At 38.2% G+C, this 19,937-nt stretch overlaps 1 protein-coding gene across 2 annotated transcripts; it reads right to left on the reverse strand.

The window, feature by feature from the left end:
* Positions 1-511: 511 nt before the first annotated feature.
* Positions 512-19,725, reverse strand: ABRAXAS1 (abraxas 1, BRCA1 A complex subunit). Of its 2 annotated transcripts, XM_058547425.1 has the most exons (9): positions 19,603-19,725; positions 17,287-17,377; positions 14,482-14,518; positions 10,750-10,816; positions 8,939-9,135; positions 8,051-8,170; positions 6,290-6,374; positions 3,763-3,877; positions 512-3,366 (listed from the first exon to the last, which is right to left on the reverse strand). In XM_058547425.1, exons 1-9 carry the CDS (start codon positions 19,687-19,689, stop codon positions 2,930-2,932), a joined length of 1,236 nt encoding a protein of 411 aa, XP_058403408.1. In that variant the 5' UTR covers positions 19,690-19,725; the 3' UTR covers positions 512-2,929. The 2 variants fall into 2 exon arrangements, with proteins under 2 accessions (XP_058403408.1, XP_058403409.1); XM_058547426.1 differs by lacking the exons at positions 10,750-10,816; positions 17,287-17,377; positions 19,603-19,725.
* Between the last annotated feature and the right edge of the window lie 212 nt (positions 19,726-19,937).

A 19,937-nucleotide genomic window follows, 5' to 3' on the forward strand; every position in this document is an offset into this window, starting at 1 on the left:
TTAACTTAATAAATTGAAATCTCATGAGGAAAAAGTGTTTCAGGAGTGAAGCTCCCTCTCCATACCAGTGAATGTTCATTTAAAAAAAAGATTATTTAGGGGCCGGCCCGGTGGCGCAAGCGGTTAAGTGCACGCGCTCCGCTGCGGTGGCCCGGGGTTCGCTGGTTCGGATCCCGGGCGCGCACCGACGCACTGCTTGGTAAGCCATGCTGTGGCGGCGTCCCATATAAAGTGGAGGAAGATGGGCACCGATGTTAGCCCAGGGCCGTCTTCCTCAGCAAAAAAAAAAAAAAAAAAAAAAAAAGAGGAGGATTGGCGGATGTTAGCTCAGGGCTGATCTCCTCACAAAAAAAAAAAAAAAAAAAAGATTATTTAAAATGTTAATACTTACTACATTTTACATACATAAGAATTGGTACTGTAGGATTGTCTCATATCTGGTCCACAAATAGCTCATACAGTAATATACCACTGATGTTGGGATATTAAATATAGAAGGGATGGCTAATTTAGGCTCAGATTCTGTCTTGTAAATGGAATTTTAGGGATATGGGTACAGGGAAGTGAAATGCTTGTGTAATGCAGAAATCCTATGTGACAGGGTGTGGATTTGAAATTCCTCAGGAAGATTTTGTAACTATCAAATATAAGCATGCCTGGCTAAGACAGTGGGCCTTCCCTTTGTAGAGATGTAACATGGGGAGGGATATCAGTGCTATCACAGGACCTAATATTTATTCCTGGACCAGACTATCCTGAAACTGGTAGTGTCCTTTAAATAAACTGATCCATAGGCAGTCTATTATGTCATCTTATCCTAACTCCAGTGATAAAAACTGCCAAAAGATGGAGTAAATGGGGAAGAAAGTCTCATAAGGACTCTTTCTCCTTTTCACTGAATACCCTGAATGTTAGGTCATGAAACTCAATAATGGAAGGTCAGCTGTGTACTAATGACCTCAGCAAGCTTCTCTATGATTGAAATTTTAGCATTGCTTTCTTCAAAGGAGATGGATCACTGTGCAAAAGTATGAGCTAAATGCTTTTGTACCTCTCTAGCATTTTAGCAAATTGAACTTTGTATGAAGGCCTGATTAGACTTCAGTTTGAACAAGTACGTAAGCAGTCTTTAAAATCTCAAGCTATTGTCTTGAGAAGACATTTGCATATGTTGGCTGCTTGTTGCTTCTTTGTTCTTAGTCTAGCATGTACATCCAGTTTTGTTCATTTGTTGTTTGCATTTAGTCATTATCTATGTTGTGTGCTAAATTCTATATGCTCTGGTGATGGTTGTGGTTATTTTTAAATTAGGGTTCAGATTGACAGCCTATTTCCCCTCTTGCCCTGTGCAACACCACAAGGCTTCTTACATAACCAGTAAAACAGTCCCAGCAGAAACTCATTATCTGCACAAATCATGCCTGCTATCCCGTGGGCTTCATAAGCACCCCATGGTAGCTAATGCATTTTAACACACAGATAAAAGATGATGGTTTTTGATACTAGCTGTGCATTTGCTCTGTCACTTAGGGAGTAACAGAGGGAAGAGCAATGGTCAAAGTGTGTGTTCACACGTCATCCAGTGAGTGAGACATGAAGGCTTCACGTGATGTGTACGCCTCATGTAAAATTCTCACACTTGTGGAAAATACAAATAGAAAAAGACACAGTAATGGCTCTCTTAGCCAAGCTCCACTTAACCAACTCACTGGATGAAACTGGGGATTTACAATCTTCCTTAATCTGCATTACCAAGAATCAGCTATTTTGTTCCCAGACCTGTTCAGTTGTATTTGTTTTTGCATTGATGAAATATGAGCATTAAAAAGAAAGTTACTGTTGCAATGAAAACTAATTAAATGCTTTGGAAATACTTGATAGCTTTAAAAGAAACAGTTGTCAAATGAGGTCTATAACCTCAATAGGTTAGGACAATTGAGTAAGATTGGGAGTAGGAGGATGCTGCGAAATGAAAAAACCTAGAAGCATTTTGTACTTAAGTTGCTTTGCAAGTTTCTTTCAATTTTTCACTTTAACGAAACTAAAACTGGGAATTATAAAGGTTAAGTAATGGGTGTGATTTACACAGGGACTCCAAGCACTGGACTTAGACTTGCAGAAAAGTTTGGGACCCTACAACAAAAGGTTGATGAATGTATACTCCTGCTTTATGTTAAAATGAAATCTCTGTGATAGACATCCTGTGTATGAATATATGTATATATCATTTCTCAGTCCCACGTTAACTGACCTTTTCAGCTAATCAACCAATTGCTGATCTCAAATACATTGCATTACCAGGCTTGCTCTGCACTCAAATTCTGAATTCACTCAATTTTGTGTAGAGGACTCTAGACTAGGGAGAGACTACTATTTGTACTGCTTTATAGTTGTGCCATAATTAGAACTGCTAGATTTAGCAAATAAAAATACAGGACATGCAATTAAATTTGAATTTCAGATAAACAAATAATTTTTTAATATAAGTATGTCCCTAATATTGCGTGGTGTCCAGCATTTTATCTGGCAACCTTAGCCATAATGTACTATTTATCACAACTTAAGAAGTAAGAATTTTAATGACTTAGATAAAAATGAAGTAAATTTTCATATTAACTTTAGACTTCTTTCTATTGTGAAAGAAAGGCTAGCTAGTCTCTCTTTTCCAATTCTCAAGAATGCTGTATAAGTTTAAAAGAATATCTATTTAAACTTTTCCCTCAAGAAAAGGGGCAAAAAAGGTTTTGTAAAAGGGGCCAAAAAGGTTTTGGTTTTAAAATAAAAGCATCTGATATTTTTTAAAGTACTTTATAAAATAAATGCATTAGAACTTATCTGTGTATTCCTGCAAATAGTTGAACATAGTAAAAACAATAGAAATGTTTGGCTTTACCCTTCAGCCAACCAGAAATCTTTTGGCCTAAAAGGATCAAAATGTAGGAGACTGTGGATATTCACCAGAACCCTTCATTTTCTCAATCTCTTCATCCGTCTCTGGGCTGGTCGTTGTCGATGCTTTTTCTGGGTTACTACTATCAGTATCTGCTTTAGATCGTCTGTCTTGTATCTCTAACAGCCGTGACTTCTTGAATGGCCATCCATCATCTGTATCTAAAGCTTTACGCTTAATCATCTGCAGTGCACTACTAGCTGGACTAGCTTCGGGAATGTCAGTGTATTCTACCATTAAGGTCAGGTTGTCTACCACATTGAGATGGTGGTTGGTATTACAGCTACTTGGAGAAATATGCCTGTTTTTCAAGGAGATAACACATGAATGAAGAAATTCACAATCTGGAAAAAAAGTCTGTAAAGCTTGACAAAGAAAAATGTTCTCCTGAGGGTCTTTTTGGACATTCTTCTCTCCTAAACAAAATAAAATACAGTTCAACATACAATATTTGTTCTACAAAGCTTTTATAACCATCTATTTGTTAGTAAAGTTGAGTCAAAAAGACTTAAACTAAACAATTTTATGAAAATATCTCAAGTAAGAAAAATGACATGCATAATCCCAAATCAATTTATCTGCCACAATACTCTAAGAGAAAATTAAAGTTATATTCTTTAATATCAACAATATAGTATAGCTACAATAGTACCATTTCTTTCTTCAGTGGGATTTAAGAGTATTAATAAAACAATTTTAATCCTAAGGTGGACAAATTCATCAGTTAGTGTAGCTGGCTCATCCATAATTCAAATCAGTAAGAATTTTTTTTAAAAGCACAGAAAGTAGTAATGTGTGAACTTTTTACTTACGTGTTGCTTGAATCTGTGCTTGTTTTCTTTTTTTAATTTCTCGTTTTAATCTATTTACATCCTTTAGTAGTTTTTCTACTGCTCTCTCACTGTGTTCTACTTTTTTGCATATAGTCTGCAAAATAAAAAAAGGGCATAGATAAAATTCCAAGTTGTAGGGCCGGCCCTGTGGCTTAGCGGTTAAGTGTGCGCATTCCGCTGCTGGCAGCCCGGGGTTTGGATCCCGGGCACGCACTGAGGCACTGCTTCTCTGGCCATGCTGAGGCCGTGTCCCACATACAGCAACTAGAAGGATGTGCAACTATGACATACAACTATCTACTGGGGCTTGGGGTGGGGGGGGGGAATTCCAAGTTGTGTACTACAGTCTAGGTTCACAAATAATATAAAATCCTTCATGGTCCATAATATCAAACATTTGCCTTTATAAAAGATTTTAATTCCTGTAAAAGAAACTACTTTTGAAAAGCAGACTGGACTTATGTGTCATCAGTTTTAAGTACTAATACCCTCTGACTCAGTGATTTCATTTTTGGAATACATCTTATATAAATAACAAATTTATATAAAATTATGTTTCCTAATATAATATCAAATGAAAAGTAACTAATTTCCAATCACAGGGTAATAGGTTGTTATAGCGAGTTTTAGTGGATAGTTTTTAGGATGTCTGCCCAGCCTATTTCTCATGAACTTGTATACCCTGCCATAAAAGTTCACCAGTAACCCCTTTAATCAACTTTCATCCTAGCTGACCCAAGCAGAGATATTACATAGCCAACTGGCGAATTCTAATCTCTTGAATAGAAGAGATCTAAATGCAGGAGCTGTGGGATGGCCGTGCTCTGTTCGGCCAGTGGATGAATAAACAGATCTGTAGATACTATGGAGGAAACCAACGTGCAGACACAAAGAAAGAGAAAGTTCTGATGGCATTCCAGCTCCTGGATCCAATTCCTTCCTGAAGCTCAGCTGCTTTCTGCCTACAGTTCCTGTAACATACCTACTCTCCTTATTTTAGCCCAAGTTGGTACTTTTTTTTGTGTGTGTGAGGAAGATCAGCCCTGAGCTAACATCCATGCCAATCCTCCTCTTTTTGCTGAGGAAGACTGGCCCTGAGCTAACATCCTTACCGATCTTCCACTTTATATGGGATGCCCATGGCCTGACAAGCGGTGCGTCGCTGTGCACCCAGGATCTGAACCCGGGCCACCAGCAGCAGAGTGCGTGCACTTAACCGCTACACCATGGGGCCAGCCCTGCAAGTTGGCACTTTTAACATTAAGAATTCTAATATACTGCTCTATGAAATATATTGCCATCAAAAAGAACTAAAGAATAAGTAGCAACATGAAAAATGTTTAATGATGCATCAAATAAATAAAAATCATGGTGCAAATTTATAGGTCCCCATTACTGTCAACTGCATAAAAGCATGTCCACATTAGGGAAAAACTGGAGAATATGGCAAAGTGAAAATAGTTATGTTAAAATGTTGGGATTCTGGATATTTCTCTATTTTCTAAAATTCCTGTATTATCATTCATATTAAAAATAGAGTCGAATATTAGTAGTGTGTAAAATGTATTCACCCCATTTCTCTTAGTGTGCTATACTGATGAGTATCGTGGCCATGGAAATATAGTACTCAGATCTCCATTTGGAGGAAGCATAGTTGACTGACAGCCCCAGCGGCCATCCGTTTGGGTCCACTACTGTGTCTGTGCTTAGGCTGTGCTTCCCCAAGGCTGCTCTTAGCCAACCACTGAGCACAGAGTGGGTATTAGTACAAATCCATTCCTGTAGGACAGCTTTGTTCAAATTCAAAGCCTCCCCATAAGCCTGGCTGAAACTTTTCTGGCCCTGCAGTCTAAAAGCTCTTCCTACTCAAGTATCCTCCCTTTCTCCCACCTCCTTTCTCAGGTGTCAGACTTGTGTTGCAAGTCTCCCTGCCTGCTCTTGCTCCCAATAAATCTCTTGCATGTCTAATCCCATCTTGATGTCTCTTCTCAAAGGACCTGAACTGCCACAATGAGATAGAACTTGGTACTGTGGTAGATTGTTTGTTCCCAAATATTTGCTTCCCTTTTTATCCTGTAAAAGGATTATATATCCCTGCCTATTGCCATGTGACACCTTCTGGCCAATGAAATGTGAGCAGAAGTGACATGCCAGCTCTGAGCAGAAGTTTTAAGAGCTGTTGTGAATTTCCATCAACTTTCTTGCTCTTTTCCCTTTGTCATGAGAAGAGTGAGTCCCACATAAGGGCTGCTCCTTCAGTCTGGATCCTAGAATGAAGATGACATTTATAACAGGAGCAGAGCTGTAGCCAAGATATAATGTGAGTGAGACTAAACTTTTGTTTCTGTAGGCCACTGACAATGAGGTCTTTGTTACTGAAGCTAAACTAACACAGAAAAAGAAATCTAATAAAATGTCAGGTTATCCCTAAAAAATTTCAGTGATCAATTTCATATGAAATCTAGAAGTGGTCTTTAAGTGTTTGATATTTGATATGTTAACTTACCTTTAATTCCTCTTGTACAGAAACATACATTTCATTTATCTTATGTACCTCCTTTAAAGATCCATCTTCTTCAAAAAATTCAGAGCTGTAAAAAATTACCATTTTCTCAGGCAAATGTACAGAACTCATTTTAATGATATAATGAAAAACTTCTTTGTAGTTGAGGAGCAACGAAGATTCTTTTTAATGGCTTTGTAGCGACCATAATTTTGTCAACCTACTTATATATAACCAACCAGAAAACCTAGTTCGTCTATCTTCACATTAGCAAACTTTTTAGCATCCTAAAGACTATTGCCAGGACTCAAAAAAGAGGTTAAGTAAAAACAGATAAAGATAGAAGAGTGGAGGGAGAAAAAACGTTTCTTTCTTGGCAATGGGAACTAGTCAATTTTTAAAATATTTTATTGAATTTAAGTCATCATTGATTGAAAGAGGCAACATTATTTTATATAACATGAAGAAAGAAAAACAACACTAAGGCATGGTTTGTAAAGGATCCCAATTTGAGATAAATGTAAAACTGTGCGTTTTATAATCAATGAAATGTGGTATAGTAGTTCTCCTTTATATTTGGGGGATACGTTCCAAGACCCCCAGTGGATGCCTGAAACCACATATAGTACTGAACCCTATATATGCTATGTTTTTTCCTATATATACATACCAATGATAAAGTTTAATTTATAAATTAGGCACAGTAAGAGATTAACAATAATAAAATAGAACAATTATAACAATATACTGTAATAAAATTTACTGTTACCATAGATCTTAGCAATCTCAGCCTATGATTTTTTTTCTTTCCTATTAAGTCGAGAACTTGCACCTTTTCACTTAAAGGAAGCACCTTATGGCTTTTCTTGGGCATATCCAAATCACCATCATCACTACTCTTGTGCTTTGGGGCCATTAAATAAAATAAGGGTTCCTTGAACTGCGATACCTTGACAGTTGATCTGATAATCGAGTTGGCTACTAACTGACTAAGAGGCGGGTAGCATATCCAGTACGCTGGACAAAGGGATGACTCACGATCCGCACGGGACCAAGCAAGTCAGTGTGAGATTTCAACACGCTACTCAGAATGGCACACAATTCAAAACTTACGAATTGTTTATTAAAAAAGTTATACCTCAGCTATACTATGAGTGAGCCTCATTTTTTGTCTTTATTTACTATCTAGTCTAATTTCATGCCTTTAATCTGCACTGCTGCCTTAGAAAATTATTTTGAGGCTAGCCACTTTTTCTTAGAATAAATACATTAACATATGCAGGATATGCAACAACCCCCCATTTTTTAATACTTTATAAATGGACAAGTGCTAGAAGGACACATGCACAAAGTAAAAAGTAAAAGCAGTCTGGTTTACTTGAGTAATATGGTCATTAGTCAGTTTTCCTTTCATTTTATTCTGGTGTTGTGCAATGAAAAAATTAATTTCAAAAAATGGACAGGAGGGGGCTGGCCCTGTGACATAGCAGCTAAGTGCGTGCGCTCCACTGCTGGCGGCCCGGGTTCGGATCCTGGGTGCGCACCGATGTACCACTTGTCAGGCCATGCTGTGGCGGCGTCCCATATAAAGCGGAGGAAGATAGGCACAGATGTTAGCCCAGGGCCAGTCTTCCTCAGCAAAAAAGAGGAGGACTGGCATGGATGTTAGCTCAGGGCTGATCTTCCTCACAAAAAATTAATTAATTAAATTAAAAAAAAATAAATAGGAGTAAGTTTAGTGGGGAAGCAACTGAGGAGTCTCACCTGTGTGTTTTTACAGCTCGGCTAAAACCAGCGGATGTACAGGAACCTGATACAGTTTTATAACCCAGTTGTTCAGACATGCCCAGATTGGCCACCACTAAAGGTATCCTATGAAAAAGTCTGAAGAAATAAAATTTTAAAATATAAACAGAATAAAGTGAAAGATTAGCATCTACCTATTAGTACAGACTACCTTTCCCCTACAAGATTAAAAAACAAACAAAAAACTCCATTCCTTACTACCTGTCAAAGACAGAATTTACTGACTTGAGGCAAAGGGCTTTTAAAAGTTGTAAAATGTGCATAGTGTAAGATAATTGTGTGAAAAATACTTTAATGGCTATTTTAACTGATTAGCACATGTAAAAATAAGGCAGTATTGTTGAGATTTGTCCTATCTTTCATGAATAATAAAATTAATCTTAGTTGGTACTGTTTTAAACTTAATTCTCATATTCCATGAAAATGTGGTTTACACAACCCATGGGGAATCCATGTTAACTCATTTTCGTGGATCATCAAGCACTACCTTGCTTCCTTGCAGAGGTTACAAAAAGCTGCTCAAGCACCTAGGCTTCAGTTCTACATTCTATCTTTTGGCAACCAATTTCTAAAGTACACATATTTTTTCCACTTTATGATAAATAATAGCAAATTCTCAGTGCCCAAAACACAAGTCATCATTCCATACTGGGCTTCTGATTTCTTTATCTCACCTCCATTTTCCCATTGGTAAAGAAGAGATGGTAAGACCGACTTCAGAGGGCTATTGTGACAATCGAATGCAACAATATATGAAAATACTTGGTAAGCTGCAAAAAGTACAATAAAAATATTGGGTGTACTTTTCTATTAGCTGAAGATAGCCAGTGACTGGCCAACATTTACCCTTTCTGAGGCTTATATAAGGCATGCTCCAGCCGATGAGTAGAGCAGCTTTCTGTTATTATACTTGGCGTTAACAGCAGAAAAACAAGTTCCCGGCTTGAAAGATGCTGCTGTAAGTTTCTGTGAAGCAGTCGCTCTCTAAATGTCATGATCTGGTCTGAATGACGTCGGAATTTGTACCAACCAACCACAACATCCTGAAAGAAACAGAGAAAAGATATCAGGTGTATACCTTAATGGTTACAATTTTTATGTGTCTTGCTGTCATAATTAAGCAATAAAACTGAAAGCCTTAAGAACGGCTTTCTTAATATTTAGCAAGATTTTGAGCATATATAAACAAAGCATACACTTAAGTATATACTTTACTTTTGTAAAGTATGCAAACTGACTTGCAGTTAAATTACTTTCCATTCAGTTACAGGGCTACAATTTTATTCAATAAAAATTAGACAAAAAAATTCTTAACTTCCTCTAATGTCTTATGGCATTTGCTATCTCAAAATCTTAATCTTTAGTCAAAATTCAAATGTCAATGAAAACAAGTTAACTTCCTGTATGGATACTTGGTTTGCTAAATAAGTAAGCTGAACCCAATAGCTTTTAACTGAAATTTATATGAGAATGATACCACCTAGCCCACAGAGTTGGTTTCAAAATTGAATAAAATGTGAAAGGATTTTCTAAACTGTAACATGCTCAACAAATGTGTTGTTAGTATTACTAAACCTTTTTTTTTTTTTGTGAGGAAGATCAGCCCTGAGCTAACATCCATGCTAATCCTCCTCTTTTTGCTGAGGAAGACCGGCTCTGAGCTAACATCTATTACCAATCCTCCTCCTTTTTTTCCCCAAAGCCCCAGTAGATAGTTGTATGTCATAGTTGCACATCCTTCTAGTTGCTGTATGTGGGACGCCACCTCAGCATGGCCGGAGAAGCAGCGTGTCGGTGCGCGCCCAGGATCCGAACCCGGGCCGCCAGTAGCTGAATGTGCACACTCAACAGCTAAGCCACGGGGCTGGCCCTAAACCTTTTTTTTTTTTAAACTGGAAAAATAAATCTCATTTACTGAAAACTTAGTAATTATAACAAAGGGAAAAACAACCAGTTCGCTTAGAGATCTGTCTGTGATAGTTTCAGTAACTAAGTTTTATATTTGTACATTTAAATTGAGGAAATTAAAATTACTTCTCTCTTTTTAAAACTAAAACATTTTTACTGGTACATTTTTAAATATCCATTATAATTAGGGGAAAAGCCCAAGCACTTTCAATAAAGGATGTATTTTTAAAAGAAACTTCTTTTACGGAATCTATTTTTATTCTGAACTCAGAGATCAAAAAGTTTTAAGGGGAAAAAAGTACACAGAAAAAATTTTGTTTGGAAAAAAATTCTATTTTGATCATTCAACAAGTTTTAACTGAACACCAAGTATGCTGTGGAGGATTCACATTAGGTGCTGTATAGGAAATTGTCCCTGCACCATAAAAGATAGTAACTGCAGCTACGTAAAATAACAGTAACAGATGAAGTTCTAGAATAAATGGTAATGGGAAGGGGTATGGTGGGAAATGTAGAAGAGGAAGAGATCATGTTAGTTAGAATAGTCAAGGGAAGGATGCAAACAAGATTAATACTTTTAATGACTAGTTTTGCTTTGAAATTCTGGAAAGAACAAGCCTTTCCTCACCTGCTTTATAAGACATTGTGAAGACAAATGCTGTTAAAAGTTCTTTCAAAGTATTACACGTTTTTAGGAGCCGAAAATAATACAAATAATACCAAAAAAGAAAAGCTAAATCAGGGAATACCTTTTTGACACCTGATAATATTTTCTTCAGTGCTTGCTCATTTATTTCACCAGAAGAATTATAAAAGCTGTAAAAGCCAAAATTAAAGGCATTTCAAATAAGCTAAAAATATGAATGATTTTATTAACACTTTTAATTTTAGTTATTCCAAACCCAACTACCCAACCAAAATCTGTACTCCTAGTTGCCTAACAGATGAAGTTCTAAAATAAATAGGGAAAGTTCTCAAATTAACAGATTTAAAGTGGTAGACATATGAGGTCCATAAGTAATGAAAAAGGAAAAGGAGTGGAGAAACTTCAAAAGATAAATTTGGGCATTACATTTTTTTTTAACCTAAAACAAAACAAACTATCCTTTAAGTACAGGTGTTTCTAAGTTCACACAGCCAGTTCACAATTTGCTTATTAAAACTTCTTTTTTTCAGTATTGATACATACAAAAGAATGTGTCACATGAGTGTGAAGCACAATAACATGACAATTTATTCACTGCTAATGTCAAAAGCTCTACTTATATCAAATCAAGAGAAATGCTTTAGAAGTTGGTTGTTTTTTTGGGGTGGCGGGGAATAGGTGTTGGTTTAGTTTAGTGGTCTTTGTTCTATAGTTGGAATGTCAAAGATGTAGGGAGAATTGAGAGATAATTCTAAAAGATTCTAAAGCATTTACTTCCAGCTTTCTTTCCCTTCTAATAACAGGGATTGCAAATAATATTTTCCTCCTTTTAAAATTCATTGAGATCAACAATATTCTTTTCTATGATGGTGAAATATCTGTTATGCAAAATCCTTTACAAATAATATTCACTATTAATAGGCTTTTACTGGTAATTCTAATCTGTACACTGAAAAAATTTAGCTACAGCAAACTGAAAAAATATATCCTAATAGGCAATATATATATTTTTTAACTTACAAAGACTTACATTAAAAATCTTCAATTAAAAAATTTTAATGGGGGGGGCCAGCCCTGTGGCGTAGCGGTTAAGTGCGCGCGCTCTGCTGCTGGCAGCCCGGGTTCGGATCCCGGGCGCACACCGAGGCACCACTTGTCAGGCCATGCTGTGGCGGCGTCCCGTATAAAGTGGAGGAAGATAGGCACAGATGTTAGTCAGGGCCAGTATTCCTCAGCAAAAAGAGGAGGATTGGCATGGATGTTAGCTCAGGGCTGATCTTCCTCACCAAAAAAAAAAAAAAAAAAAAAAAATTTTAATGGGAAAATAGACACAATAAAGTGTTCTACCTACCAAAGGGGGATATTCAGCTGATCAAACAGATCTCTCCATTTCACCTATTTATTATTCCAACATGAAAACTCTCAGTATAGAGTTTATTCCTGTATTTCTCTAGATGGTCCACTTCCGAGCTTCTCAAACTGGGGCATAAGGCAATACACCAGGGTGTATAAGAAACAATAGGGAACAGTGTATATCATCTGTGCAACACTGATTTTATATGAAGTTTCTGGGAAGGGGGTCATTTTTACGTAGAAATAGATATATTGTGCAGTAGAATTATGTTAAACTGCATATTTTTTTTAAAAATAACTTTAAGTTTTAGGCTTCAATGGGCTGTTTTCCAGGTATTTCCCAGGGATTTCTGAGGTAAGCATATCAGTGTTATTTCAGTGGAAAACTTTGAGAAGCAATGTATTAGAGAGGGGTTGGCAAACTTTTTCTGTAAAGGGCTAGACAGGAAATATTTCAGGTTTTGCTGGACACATAGTCTCTGTTGCATATTCCTGCGTTGTTCTTTTTTTTTACAACCCTTAAAAAATATATTAACTATTCATAGAGGGCAATATAATAACAGGCAATGGGGCCATACTTTGCCACCCTCTGTATTAGAACATAAAACTAGGTATTAAAGCTTATTCCATTCGGACTCCAAGAAGGATGGTATCAGAAGACTTTGTTTTTAACGTGTTCACCTATATTATTTAAAACAGGGAAGAAACAGCCTGGTGTGCTGTTGGATTAACTCAAGAAATACTGCTTCTTCTAGTTTTTGCCCTACCCCTGACCAGTTCTGTGGCATTGGTTATATCATAAACTTTTTATGCCTATTATTTTGTTGTTAAGGAAACACGAAGTGTGTAGTAAACTTTTCTGAATGAGAGCCATTTCAGGTGGTTCTCCTTTTACCCCAACTCCCACCCCTTGATCTTGTAAAGCTAAAAGGCTGAGGCATGGGTTTCTCATCATTTGATCAGATGGTTTCTTTAGCTCTAAGACTCTATTAAGTTGCTCTATTTAAGGTAGTTGCCAGAAGATATTGAATCACTTTTTTTTTTTCACTCTCCCTTCTTAATCCTTTGCTGGTCCAGAGTCCCTCAAGGAAGAACTTATGAGTCTCCACAAAGAATCCCTCAGTCATTCAACAAATATTTTTGTATGTCCATTGTATAAAAGGCACTATGGGAGGTGGCTTTCTGGTACAGCAGTTTAAGAGCACACAAAGCCTTTATTTCTGTCATCTACCACCAACCATATGCTCCACTGTAACTCTTACATAACTGTAGAGATGTGTACATACAGTGTGACTCTAAGATAGCAATGCTGACTTTTCATGTACAGTTTATGTAAATCACAAAGCTATTTCATTAAAATTACACCATGTTGTGGTTACAGGTGTTTGCTTTATGAAAATTCATTTATTTGTGTACTTTTCTACATGTATGTTATACCTCAATAAAAAGTTTTTAAAGATATCATAGCCTATTAGGGCTAACAGTACTACTACTATCTATAGGACTAAGAGCATTAAGTTTTCACCCTAGAAGAGCAATAGGAAGCAAGTTAAATAAAGAACCTAACCAGTTAACAGACAAAAGATAACATTAAAAAATATGATAGTGGGGGTCTGGCCTGGTAGTGTAGCGGTTAAGTGCATGCACTCCGCTTCGGCGGCCCTGCGTTCACAGGTTCGGATCCCAGGCGTGCACCAATGCACCGCTTGTCAAGCCATGCTGCGGTGGCGTCCCATAGAAAGTAGAGGAAGATGGGCATGGATGTTAGCCCAGGGCCAATCTTTCTCAGCCAAAAAAAAGAGGAGGATTGGCATCGTAAGTTAGCTCAGGGCCAATCTTCCTCACCAAAAAAAAAAGTACGATAGTGGGGCCACCTCAGTGGCATAGTGGTTAAGTTTGCACGCTCTGCTTCAGCAGCCCAGGGTTTGCAGGTTCAGATCCCAGGTGTGGACCTACGCACTGCTTATCAAGCCATGCTGTGGCAGGCATCCCACATATAAAATAGAGGCAGATGGGCACAGATGTTAGCTCACGGCCAATCTTCCTCAGCAAAAAGAGGAGGATTGGCAATGGATATTAGCTCAGGGCTAATTTCCTCATCAAAAAAAAAATGATAGTGAGGAAACAGATGATAAACTGGAATAAAAGGGTAGAAAAAAGGCTGCGGCTGATGTATGAGAATGTGTCACTGGGTTTATGCAATGAGGTGACTGGTATGAGAAGGAAAAGCAACTCTCAGGTACACTGGTACCTGGGAGAGGCAGTGGAGCCAGCTAAAGCAAGCATATCAGTACAGAGAAGGAACTATTAGACCAAGCTGAAATAACAAGTGAATTTTCAGGTATTTAAAAAACAGTCTTTTCGTTTTAATCAATACCACCACGTATAACTGGTAACTAAGATACTTTGTTAGTTTTAAAAATTACTTCACTTGTGGAGAATAATTTTCACAATGGATCATTTACTTGCTGTTACTACTCACCTAAAAAGCTGATAGCATGGAATATATTTCTGTATGTCTGGAAAAAAAGAATTTTTAGTTATGATTACATTAATTATCATTTGAACAACATATATTGAACATTTCATGCCAGGAAGTACTTTACTATTATGTCATTTGATCCTTACAACAAACCTATGTTATCATTCCTTCCATCTTAAAGATGACATTAACAGGCAGAGGTAACATCTTTTAAGTGGTGAGTTTTATTCTCTTGTCAATAGAAATACATCTAAATAGGAAAAGTGATCATTCTCTTTACACATTTTCTTTTAGACATTTTCATAAATCCCTCTGAAAAAACACTAAACAGAAATAGTCTTTGTAACTGCTAACCGGCCAAGCATACTCTAGTGTACATAAGGGAAAGTATAAAAGTGATGAAAATCTAGGGGCCAGACCAGTAGCGTGGCAGTTAAGTTCACATGCTCCGTTTCAGCGGCTCCAGGTTCGCAGGTTTGGATCCTGGGCATGGACCTATGTGCTGCTCATCAAGCCATGCTGTGGCAGCGTCCCACGTACAAAAAAAGTGGAGGAGGATGGGCACAGATGTTAGCTCAGGGCTAATATTTCTCAGCAAAAAGAGGAAGATTGGCAATGGATGTTAGCTCAGGGTCAATCTTCCTCACTAAAAAAAAAAAAGTGATGAAAATCTCATTAACCAAAGCAATGTACTAATTTGTAGATCTTGAATTGTACTTGTTAGCCATCTGTTTTAAAGTAATCCAACATTTTAAAATAATTTGAGCAAATACTTAAGTGTTCAAACAGCACTTGCCTGATACCTTAAAGCTTAGCATTGCTCCAAGCACAAGGGAGTTGCTCAAAAAATGGTTGCTTAATTAAACTCCTCAAAACATGTTACATACTTTTGGCAGCATGCTAATTACAATTAGGAAAAAAAAAATGCCCTAAGGGCTTGATTTTAAAGCTCCGGCTGAGCAGACAAAAAACACCATTAACAAAGTAAAGTTACAAACTGCATAAACATGTCTAACACATGACAAAAGGCCAATATCCTTAGGTTATAATATGGTATTACAAATCAGTAAGAAAAAGCAAAGTAGCCCAGTAGAAATACAGGCAAAGCATGGAACAGGCCTGTTCTTTTCAAAGAAAAAGGCCCCCCAAAAAAGTCAAATACATAAACACTTAACCTCATTTGTAATTAAGAAATGCCCATTAAAGTGATATTTTTTTTCACTTATCAACTTGGCAAAGATTAAAAGATCTGATAATCCCTAGCAATGGCAAGAGTGTGGGCACCGAGGCACTTCTGCATACCGTGGAAGAGTTGAAGATGGCATGACTTTTCCAAAAGGCAATGGTCTACCTCTAGGACTCTGACTTCCATATATACTCAAAGGCACAAAGATATATGCACTATAAAATGTTCATTATTATACTGTTTCGTATTAACAAAAAAACAGAAAGTCATTCATAGCTGGTTAAATAAGTTATGGTGTGGCCATATAATGGGCATTTGAAGCCATTAGAAAGAATGAAAAACTATAAACATTGATACTATTCTGCAGTAATGATATCTTAGAGATATTCATATATGTGTAGTATGACCCTGTTTGTGTAAATAAAAATATATACACATTTATATACGTGTGTATTATGTGTGCTGTTAATGAGTAAAACAAAATACTCATAAAACTAACAGTTGTTGCCAGAGAAGACTCTAATGAGAGTGAGTTTAAATCTACTTTATATATTTACTTTACACATATATACTACATTTTTATATGTATATAAATTTATATACATATATATACTTCCATTTTTAACCTGTTAAAGTGGCAAACAAAAAATGACAAAGTATGAATATAGACTGATGTAATCTTTCTAGAAAGCAATTTGCTACTACAGTTCAAGAACCTTAAAAATATTCATACTCTTTGACGTTGTAATACCATTCCCAGGAATCTATCTATAAGAGATGTAGAAAAATATTTATATGTAAGGATGTTCACTGTAGTATAATTTATGATAATGAAAAATTGGAAATAACTCATTATAATTTATTTATTTAAAGGACTGCTGAAATCACATATAGCTATAAAAGTAAGGCCATAGAGAATACAATGCAGTTATAAAAAATCATATTTAGAGGATTATTTAACATGGCAAAATGGTCATGATACACTATGATGTCATGATGCCAAATTTTTTATAAAGTACACCACCAATTTTGTTTAAAAAAATGTGCTTAGAAAAAACTGTATATGTTATCTAATCAGAAAACTCCCTATGTATTTTAAAGCCCCCTTTTCTCTTTTCCCTGAGAGAACAGCTGCCCCCGGTGCAGCTGCCTCACCACCCACTCCTTGAACCCTCTGCAGTCTGATCCTTCCCCCATTACACTCCAGAAATTACTTAAGGTTTTCAATTAGCTAATCACTGAGTTTTTTCAGTTCTCATCTTCTGACTTTTCTGCAGCACTTAACATTTTTGTCTGAATTGTTTTATCTTTTTTCTTAGTCTTGCTCATTGGTTCCTCCTCTTTTTGCTGGGCCATCTTCCTGCCACTTAAATATATGCAGGAGCTATTTCATCCTTGTTTCCCCACAGTAATCTTATCTGCTTCCTATATGCCATACTGTTTCTTGCTCTAGACTAGGCCATGGCCATAATTTTAATTCAGAAAAGAGTGTAATATATTCTTTTAAAATCTGCTTTTAAAAATGTGTATCTATTTTTTAACAATTTAAAAAGTAATTTATGTTGATCTCTTTCAGCATAAACTATCAAAAATAGGAGACACAAAAATAAGTGACTCACCAATTGTATAAATAACTTCAACATCCTCCATTTGGGAATCAGTAATGCTGTTCTTGGCTTCACCTTTCACTTCCCCAAGGAGAAGACCCTCCTATGAGGACAAAAATTAGCAGCAGTATATTGAATACACTGACAGAATTACCATTCAGTCACTTAACTAACCACTATTCCCCAAGTATTTTACAGTGTCCAAGTGTGTGCTACTAACTAGGGGGCACACAAAAGAAAGACCAGGTGCACTTCCAGTTTAGTTGGGAAACATGAAGAGTTAAATGAGTGAGTAGAAGAGATTGTAAATACCACTGTGATTGCCAGCACACTTGGAAGCACAAAAGGCTTAAAGCCAGAAATGAGCACACTATGTTTGAGCAACGAGGAGCAGAGCAGTTTGCCTTGGAACAGAAGGCTCCACTATGACTAAGGAAATCAAAGACAGACAGGAATAGCACCAATAATGGAACATCCCAAATGATTAGCCAAGGACTCTGGATTAATGGGACGTGCTTCTAGCAGCCAGTGGAGGCTTCCCAGCTATGAAATGACGCAATGATCAGTATTTTTAGATTAAAAATTGTGCAAAATATTAAAGATTTGGGATTCAATATCAGAGTCTGCTTTCTCAAAGGGGAGCTGTGACCCTTCTTTTAAAAACACATTTTGCCACAACAGTAGTGATTTTTTTGAATTCCAGAGAATTCAATTATTTCTCTTGGCACATTTAAAGACCCAATGTCCTTGACAATGAGGATTTTATCTTCCTTATAATTAGTTAAGAATTTTTTTTTTTTTTCATTTCATTAAAAGAAGAGCACAAAAGGAATGTTTCCACACTGTGAGTCTTCTCTGGAATCAAGGGGGACCAATCCAGAACTCTATGCTCAAGTGTTCCAGGCAAATCCTGGGAAAGGAAGCAGGGGCAATGCAAGTACAACTATCCAGAAAACCACCTTTTAAAGACTTTAGGAGAAAGATCTAAGAAACAAGAGCCTCTCTAACACTATAGCACTTTTCAAGGGCTAATCCTTTAAGGTACAGAGAACTTAAGGACCCACTCTGTTTATATTTACACTAAGACATTCCAAAATAATTTCCACAGCCACATACATTTTAAATTGTCATATATTTGCTCTTTGGTAGGTGTTCATCTACAAGGTTATTTAAAACTGTATACATGAAAGATACCAATTCCAACCCTATTAGGACTGTGCCAAAAACTATTTTGCATAAGACAGACCTTATAGGATGTGCAACTATGACATACAACTATCTACTGGGGCTTTGGGGAAGAAAAAAAGGAGGAGGATTGGCAATAGATGTTAGCTCAGAGCCGGTCTTCCTCAGCAAAAAGAGGAGGATTAGCACGGATGTTGGCTCAGGGCTGATCTTCCTCCAAAAACAAAAAAAAGACCTTATATTATAAAACAAAGGGTACAAAATTTAGCAGAAATTACTAGGCTTTGTTCAGTACGGTATTCTCTAACCTGTATTAGCAAGTTACTCAACACTTACTCTAAGACACTACAGTACTTTCCGGGCTCAATGTTTTACAGTGTTTTTTTAATTTCATAAAAATAAACGTTTAAAAAAATAGGCACTGTATTTTAAACCTTCACTATTTAATCTCATCCAGAGGTTTTGAACCTAAGAAAAGGTATGAAGTAAGCATTTAAATATCTAATATTTGAGGATAAACTTAAATGTTTAAATTATAACTGAAAGCATAGAAAAGGAACTAGCTGAGGGCTTACACTTCAATATATTTGATACTAATGCAAACAAAAGTCAGATATCCGGTATACCCAATTAAGCTTTTTCATCCACTAACATTTCCCAAAAAACAGCCCCTGGATGCAACACCTACTACCCCTTCCCAGCTGCCATGTCAACAAACGAGCACAGCAGCTGCTCTGCATGCAACACTCCGTTCTCGCTGAAAGCGACTGTCGGCAGCCGGGAGACGCGCACGTAAGCGGCGCCGTCCCCAGCAGCAGCCGAGACCGCTGTGGAGGCTGCCCTCGCAACCAGGTGTAGCCAGAGAAGAGGGAGTGCTGCGAGGGCGGTGGGGCGTGGGGCCCTCGGCTCGGGGCGCGGACACACCGGCCAGAGGAGGGCGGGCTAATCCTGGAGCAGCCCTAGCGGCGGGAGGCACACCCGGGACGGCCCGGCAGCGGCGGCGGCAGGGCCCCGAGGGCAGAGCCCCGCGCTGCCGCGTCGGGGAGCTCGCGGGCGGGCACCCGGGCCACGACGGCGGGGAGGGCGTCCGCGCGCCGGGCCTCTTCTCAGGCGACGCGGGTTCCGCCCCGCCCCTTGGCTCACCGTGTCCGAGTCGGTGTTGAGGTGCTGGAAGGCCAGCGCGCCGAGCACAAAGCCCGAGAGCACCGCCGACGTACTCTCGCCCTCCATGCTTCCGCCGCCGTGCCGCTCGAGGGGGCGCGGGTAGGGGCCGGCCGATCCTGAGGCGGCGAGGCGGGGCCGAGCGGGGGGGAGGGGGGCGGGGCCGAGCGGGGGGGGGAGGGGGGCGGGGCCGAGCGGGGGGCGGGGCCTTCGCCGGCGCCTGCGCCTGCTCACAGGCCGCGGCGCGCTCCGCCGAGGGGGCGGGCCGTGGGAGGCGCGCGTGCCCTCTGCTGGGGAGCGTGGCGTGCGTTGTGCTC

This window comes from Diceros bicornis, chromosome 8 (genome assembly GCF_020826845.1).
Source record: "Diceros bicornis minor isolate mBicDic1 chromosome 8, mDicBic1.mat.cur, whole genome shotgun sequence".
NCBI lineage: Eukaryota > Metazoa > Chordata > Mammalia > Perissodactyla > Rhinocerotidae > Diceros > Diceros bicornis.